General features: G+C 41.4%; 1 protein-coding gene across 1 annotated transcript; it reads right to left on the minus strand.

The window, feature by feature from the left end:
• Positions 1-1130: 1130 nt before the first annotated feature.
• LOC121939086 (mitogen-activated protein kinase-binding protein 1-like) lies at positions 1131-7862 on the minus strand (the record flags this gene model as incomplete). Its single annotated transcript, XM_042482212.1, has 5 exons — positions 7687-7862; positions 7525-7595; positions 6501-6622; positions 1572-1647; positions 1131-1242 (listed from the first exon to the last, which is right to left on the minus strand). Coding segments are annotated over exons 2-5 (361 nt in total), but the record flags the coding sequence as incomplete, so codon positions are not given.
• Between the last annotated feature and the right edge of the window lie 10 nt (positions 7863-7872).

The following is a 7872-nucleotide window of genomic DNA, read 5'->3' on the forward strand; positions in this document are numbered from 1 at the left end:
TGCAAAAACGGCCAAAAACACCCTAAAAAAGTATGTCTACAAAATGACTGAAAAAAAGGCAAGGCTATAGTATGGCAAAAATGTCAAAAAAAATGGCACGTTCCAAAAATGGCTGAAAACACCCCTAAAAAGCTTAAAACAGCGTGCTGAGCCACGCCATAGCATAATATGTTGCAAAAACGGCCAAAAACACCCTAAAAATGCATGTCTAAAAAATGACCGGAAAAAAAGGCAAGGCTATAGTATGGCAAAAATGTCAAAAATGCCGTGTTCCAAAAATGGCTGAAAACACCTCTAAACAGCCTAAAACAGCGTGCTGAGACACGCCATAGCAAAGACTTTTGCAAAAACGGCAAAAAACACCCTAATCATGCATGTCCAAAAAATGACTGAAAAAAAGGCAAGGCTATAGTATGGCAAAAATGTCAAAAAATGGCGCTTTCCAAAAATGGCTGAAAACACCTCTAAACATCCTAAAATAGCGTGCGAACTCACGCCATAGCAAAGACTTTTGCAAAAACGGCCAAAAACACCCTAATCATGCATGTCCAAAAAAAAGGCAAGGCCATAGTATGACAAAAATGTCAAAAAATGGTGCGTTCCAAAAATGACTGAAAACGCCTCTAAACAGCCTGAAATAGCGTGCTATGTCAGGCCATAGCATATTATGTCGCAAAAACGGCCAAAAACACCCTAAAAATGCATGTCCAAAAAATGACCGAAAAAAAGGCAAGGCTATAGTATGGCAAAAATGTCAAAAAATGGTGCGTTCCAGAAATGGCTGAAAACACCTCTAAACAGCCTAAAACAGCGTGCTAAGTCACGCCATAGCAACGAATGTATGGCAAAAATGAAAAAAAATGAAATATCCAAAAAAAATGCTGAAAATCACTTAGTACACTTAGTTGTCGATACACATCATAGTATGTCATCACAAATGACCCATGATAGTTCAGGATGTCATCAAAAGTGTCACAATAAGGTCATCGTAAAGTTTCCACAGAAAAAGCCACAAACATGAGATGGTTTATAAAAGGCACTGTATCTTCTGTCATAAAATCTCAGTGTGTTATTTCAGCAATAAAAAAGTAATGAAGCGAAAGAGTGGGTAAGCCGAAGGAGTCACTGACCGGAGTGTCCGAACATGGTGGCCACACACTCTCCCGAGTAGAAGTCAAATATGCTGATGTTCTTGTCTGAGCAGGAGGTGGCGATGTAGAGACCTGACGGGTCGATCTGCACCTGAGGAGGACAGAGGGGGACGCCTCAGCACCTGCATGCTCCATACAGGTGCATCTCAAAAAAAGTGACTATCATGAAGAAATTCAATTTTCTTAATTTAATTAACAACAATTTTTTTGACTTTTCCATCTGTAGGCCATATTATTAAAATTTAAAAATCAAAAATGCTTTAACATTTTGGTTCATGCGGTGAGTCTAGAACATGTTAAAATCTGACTTTCTTAGAGACCTGATGGAAATTCTTGAACTTTTTAACAATATTACCATTTTCTGAGATGCACCTGTAACTGCCATGGCAACAGCATTTTTGGATGGATGGTGCAACGTACCTTAATCAGAGTCCCATCCTCGCCCTGAGAGCCTTTATACATCTTCTTCTGTTTCCCGTTACTGATGTTAAAGATCCTGCAGAGGGAGGAGGAGGAGCATTAATGTTGGTCCAATTCTGCAGTCAGTTCTCACAGATTAAACCATCAATGTACGTTTGTTGCTTCAGTATTTTGTAGTTGGTGTGTTTTGTTCAGAGCGGTGCAGTTATATTCTGATTCTGTGCCCTGAAGCTCACTGATGTAAAACTAAATGATAAAATACTATCATAAAAACCACCGGCTTCGTCCTGAGAGGGTTTATGTCACTGCATGCCGTTCCCTGTCTGACCAGCAGGAGGCAGCCTGAAAACACAGCAGCAACACTGGAAACCAGATACACAGCTGGACTGGAAACCAGTCAGAAAAGCACTCAGAGTTTATCTCAGCCATTGAAATGATAAAAGATGAACTCCTCGTACCTGAAGTTGTCGTGACTGAGTGAATGAACACATGAATGTGAGCCTCTTAACGTCGAGATACATGAATTACAGGAAAGATTTGATGTTCGATACTGCGGGCTGATGTTTTGTATTTTGCCAATAATCTGTAAAATAATGAAAATGCTGTGTGTATTAAACTCAACCAACAGCAGGGAAGGCAGAATGTCAAACATGCAAAGAACGAGTCAGCATGAAACTTTTACTTTGTAAAACCTCAGGGTGATATTTTTATTTATCTATTTTTATTTTGACTTTATAAAAACGTTGCTGGGAACTTTCTGTATAAGTTTTAGTTAAGATTAAATATATGTTAAAGGCATTTCAACAAAGTTAATATTGAAATTTGTTATATTCCAAATTCTAAATATTGACAGAAAGATTTACATTTTTATTGTAAATGCATTTTGGTTCCATATATCGGTTATCAGTCTTTATTAAGTTCAAATAATTTGTATCGGTATCGGCCCTGAAAAACCGATGTAGCTACACCGGTCCAAAGACTGAATGGCCACGCTTCGTACTGATGTTTCTGAAGATTTATGTGTCTCCTCTTTTCTGTCCTCAAACACCTTCAGTCTCTGTACAATGTGAAAACTATACAAATAAAAGACATAACAGTTTGAAACACGCATTCTCCTTCACAAAGTGTCCATTCTTAAGCAGTCCTCATTAGCACAGTCATCATCAGCAGTCACGTTGCTCTTACCCAGAATGCTATGAATGATAACGTTTTACTTGGATAAATCTAGTAATTTCCAGAACCAAACAATGGATATCTGTGTACTTTCAGATAAAATATGATACCTTCAACTTTAAAAAAAAGGTGTCAAGAGATTCGTTACTCTGAAATCACTCTGGTTATGTTCTACAAGTACAACCAGGTTGTGAATAGGCCAGTCAAGAACGGACGGGTTAGAGAGCCTCTTCCTCTAACTTTCTACTTCCTAACTGTACCGATGCCTCTCTCACCGGTCCATCTTCTTCTTTACCGATATCAAGCACTTGTCCAGGTGTATTGCTTTTTGGGTCATTTTTTCGACAGGCCATATTATGGTGTGTCTCTGCACGCTATTTAATGCAGTTTTCAGCTGTTTTTCAGACATGTCATTTTTTGATTTTTTCACCATAATATAGCCTTGCTTCTTCAACGTGCCATTTCTGGTGTTTTTTGCTCCAATCTTCATATTTCACCTTGGAGAGCGCCAGCGCTGTCTCAGTGTGTCAGTGTCAGTGTCTAAAATATTACTTCTTCCACCAAACTGGACTCTGTGCCACCTTTTCGTTTCATACAGATCTTCTGCCACAAATTTTCCTGGTGGAGGCAGCGGACCAGAGGTTTTCATGGAAAGTAGATCTTTTTGAGGTTAGTGGTTCTATACTTTTGGGATCATTGATGCTGTCAATTGAGAGTGGACGACCATCTATGATTGACATGGCTTCATAGAGAAATGTCCTTAGTGAAAAATCATTTTGTCTTCCCACGCTCTTTGCAAGGACACAGTTTAGGATGCTCCTAACTGTCCTAATCTGCCGCTCCCAAACACCTACCACTCCCACGTGACTGGCATCCAGTACATTCATAGTGAAGTCTGATTGTTTCTCTGCCAGGTAAAGGGTTATTCTGTCTTTGTCCACTTCCTTTAGAGCCTTTGCCATTTCATCTTTTGCTCCAACAAAGTTCGTTCCTTGGTCCGATCTGATTTGTCTCTCAGGTCCACAGATAGCCACAAAACACCGCAAGGCATTTATGAAGGCATCAGTTGTAAGGTCTTCCAATAGTTTTATGTGGACTTTTCTCAAGGATAAACAGGTGAATATAAGATCATGTCTTTTACACTCTTTACAACCTTGCTTAGTGTAAAAAGGTCCAAAAGAGTCCATTGCACAGTAGGAGAATGGCGGGGAGGGTTCCACACGGTCAGCAGGTAGATCCGCCATCCTGCTTTTCTGCAGGTCATTGGCTCTCCTGAAGGTAACACATTGGTTGATGTGGCTTGCTACAGCTTTGCTGCCACCAGCAATCCAGTAGCCATTTGCTCTGGGCTCATTTAGTGTCTGTCCTCTGACTTGATGCTTCGTTTGTCTATGTCAATAATCCACGATGAGGTGTGTGACCACACCATCTCTTGGAAGGATTACTGGGTTCTTCATGTCAAGAGGCAAGGAAGCTTTTTTCAATCGCCTTCCCACCCTGAGTAGACCATCTTGCAATACTGGGTCGTGCAAGTTTTACGAGCGCAAGACTTGCCTTCCTTCTGTCTTCAACATTTAAAGGTTCGGCTGTTTCGGCTCCTTTTGCTAGCTGCTGGATTCGAGCAACAACAAACATGATAATTCCAGTGAGAGGTTATCCTGTCAGGGAGCTTTTGGAGTAACTTTTGATTCTCTTCACAGTCATTTAACACTGGAAGCCCTTTAATGTGTGGCATAGCATTGCTGCAAGCTGTCAGAAAATCACTGAACTGTCTCAGCTTAGCTGACTCCCTTGAGCTGATCTTGGGCCAGTTATTCGGCTTTTCTTGAAATGCACGCTGGACTACAAAGGTAGGTACACTCTGCTGAAGCACTGGAGTGATGACTGTGAACAGTAGATTTGAGAGATTCCTGTACCAAATACTGACTGGGCATAATCTTTGTAAAGCACCATACAAAGTCTTGCATTTTCCGCTTTAGCATCAAACTCCTCTTGTCCCACTTCATTCATACGTACTTTGATCAAGCCCATCAAATCCTTTGTTACTGCTGTGCAGGAGTCCATCTTTCTCCTTATTTCAGGAGAGGGTGCTGATTGAGATCAGATATTTTCATACATATCTCTCACTTTTGCCTTCATCTCTTCAACAGCATCCATCGTGTTACACAAGTCTCGATCAGTGCACTCCTCTTTTAGTTTGTTACGTGCAGCTTTAACAGCTTCTTTGAAGTTGTTAAAGCTTGAAGGGATGGATGTGTTCACTGTATTCGGCACTTTGTAATTTTTCTCCCTGAATTGACATTGCACATGAATTCGAAAAACTCTGTAACTTAATGCATTCAAGTGCTAATGTCTGTTACTGTTCACTCAAATAAACCTCTTAATGCACACCCTGGAGGTATTTGCATTTTCAGATTAAAACACCATTGAAAGGTAACCAGGACCGTTACTTAGACTATAATAAGGTCACAATGATAAATCTGTCTCTTTTTACATCAAAAAACCAGTGCTGAAACAGGTATTAATATTCTCTCAAGATGTGCTGATGCTCCTAATTTTTTAAGATGACAACTTCAACCCTGACGCAGTCTGCAGAGGCACTCCTCTTCTTGGGGACGGCATTGTGATGAAACAAGCACGGTGAAGGCTATAGACAGAATATTCGCAGAACTGTGACATAAGCTGGCAAATGGCGCCCTCTGGCCATGAGCTGCGGTACTCTCTGTCAGAAACAGCCACCCCTCCTCCATGACTCGGCAAGCCCGTATCCTGCGTCCTCTCTGAGCCCAGCGAGTTGTGGCCGCACTGATGCTATACCTCTGGCTCAGCCTGGATCGTGGTCTCGGTTGTACTGTTGCTATGATCCTGCCTTTGGCTGCGCCTGGATCGTGGTGATGGCTGTGCTGATGCTGTGATCCTGCCTTTGGCTGCACCCGTGTTGTGGCTGCACTGATGCTGTACCTCTGGCTCAGCCTGGATCGTGGTCTTGGTTGTGCTGTTGCTGTGGTCCTGTCCAAGGCTGTACCTGTGTCGTGGGCCTTGGTTGCACTGATGCTGTGATCCTGCTCGACAACAACTTCTACTGCCGTTATTATATTTACTATAAACATTATAAACGTGACTGCTATCTCTGCTTACATATTCTGCAATATTTGTATGTAACATCAAATGCTATATGTCTATATTCTAAGTCTATGTCTTATTATTTGATGTCATTACTGTAATTCAACTGATATTAACAACATCTGTTGAAAGTCTGTCCATCCTGAAGAGGGATCCTTCCTGAAGTATTTTCCCCCCGTTACACGTTTTTCTTCAGCTTCTGTGAGGGTCTACGGACAGAGGGATGTTGTCTGCTGTAAAGCCCTCTGAGGCAAACTGTGTTTCGTGATAATGGGCTTTATAAATAAAGTTGACGTCACCTCCCTGTAAACATGTCGTGCAGTTTGACTTTAGAGGGATTTAGCTGCCTCATCCCCACATGTCCCCCCTCAGGACTTTGTGTTACGGTTCAAACTGGGGAAAATGTTTGTTGTGTGTTTTGAATTTAAATCTGATGAAAAAAACCTGGAGAGGAACAAGAAGAAAAAACAGGAAATGAAAACAGCAGAGAGAAGAAGAAGAAGAAGAAGAAGAAGAAGAAGAAGAAGAAGATGACAGGATCATGGAAGTTAATCCTAATCCGACTAACAGCCCCAGTGCCTGCTGAGTAATAATCCAGCCCGTGCTACAGCCTGGCGGCGGGCTCGGCCGTACCTGATGCTGCGGTCCTGACAGCCCACCGCAGCGTACTTCCTGGTGGGCTCCACGTCCATGTCGTACAGCGTCGTCTTCCTCACCACGTGATGAGTGCGCTGGAACTCCAGCCCCTCCTCCACCTGCAACACAGCGACAACATACCACGGGGTCACGTGAGGAAGACCTCAGCCTCCTCACCATCATTTCTTCGCTCTGCTCTGAGCGAACGCAGGAAACTTCTCTTACTTCAAGAATTTTCGTCTGTTATTTAAGAAAGTCAAATTTTAATAAGTTCTGGACTCATTACAGAAACTGAAATGTTCACACAGTTTTCTTTTTTAACTTTGATAATATGGCCTTCATAGAGAAAAAATGTTTCAAAGTATTAGGAACAGTCGACCTAAAAACTACAGACGAGCTGAAGGCGTCTCAAATCAACCTGAGCGTCAGTCAGAGCTCCGCCCACACTGATGCAGGTGTTCATAATAAAGGAGCACAAAACCGAGTATTGAGGATACAAACGAACTGACTTTTCACACGTTGGACATCTCTCTTTTGTAAATCACTTTTTGAATTATCTTAGAAAATATTCTAATAATTTGAGATTCTGGATTTCTGATTTTCATGAGCTATACGACATAATCATCAAAATTAAAACAAAAAAAGGTCTGAAATGTTTGATTTACGTGTAATGAATATAATATATAAAAATGTACCTTTTTGAATTAAATTACAAAGAAAATTGAATTTCTAATTCTAATTTTTGAGATTTTTCTGTAAAAAAATTCAAAGAATAAAAAGTACACCAACTGCTGGAATATTTTTGTTTGTTTTCTTCTGTTTTTTAAATATTTTTGATTTATATTAGTATCTTTATGGTCATTATTGTTGCTGCTTTCTTACTTTTATGTTTTACTTGTATTTTACTTCATCCAAACCATCATCATGGCTCTGTTGACTGTATTTGGTTAAATGTTAACATTAAATGGTAAATAAAGGGTTAAAAAAAAGGACGCTGTGATGTCACTCAGGTGTCGCTCACCTGCTCGGCAGTGCGGAAGTAAACGCTCTTATCGGCTCCACAGCTGATCATCCTCACCTTCCCCTCATTGGCTGACAGACAGGAAGAAGAAGATGATGATGTCAGAGAGGTCAGAGGTCATGCCAACAACATGAGGAGAGGTCAGAGGTCACAGAGACTCACCGGCGAATCGGACGGCGGTGATGGAGGACGAGTGTTCGTCCAGAGTCTGAACCAGACTGAACTCTCTGCTCGCATCCAGGACGTGGATCAGACGGTCCCGACTGGCCGTGGCTAATAACTGCAGACCTGAGGGACAGAGGGACAGACAGAGGGACAGAGAGAGAGACAGACAGAGAGAGAGACAGA

The sequence above is a fragment of the Plectropomus leopardus genome, unplaced genomic scaffold (genome assembly GCF_008729295.1).
Source record: "Plectropomus leopardus isolate mb unplaced genomic scaffold, YSFRI_Pleo_2.0 unplaced_scaffold4080, whole genome shotgun sequence".
NCBI classification, from domain to species: Eukaryota; Metazoa; Chordata; class Actinopteri; order Perciformes; family Serranidae; genus Plectropomus; species Plectropomus leopardus.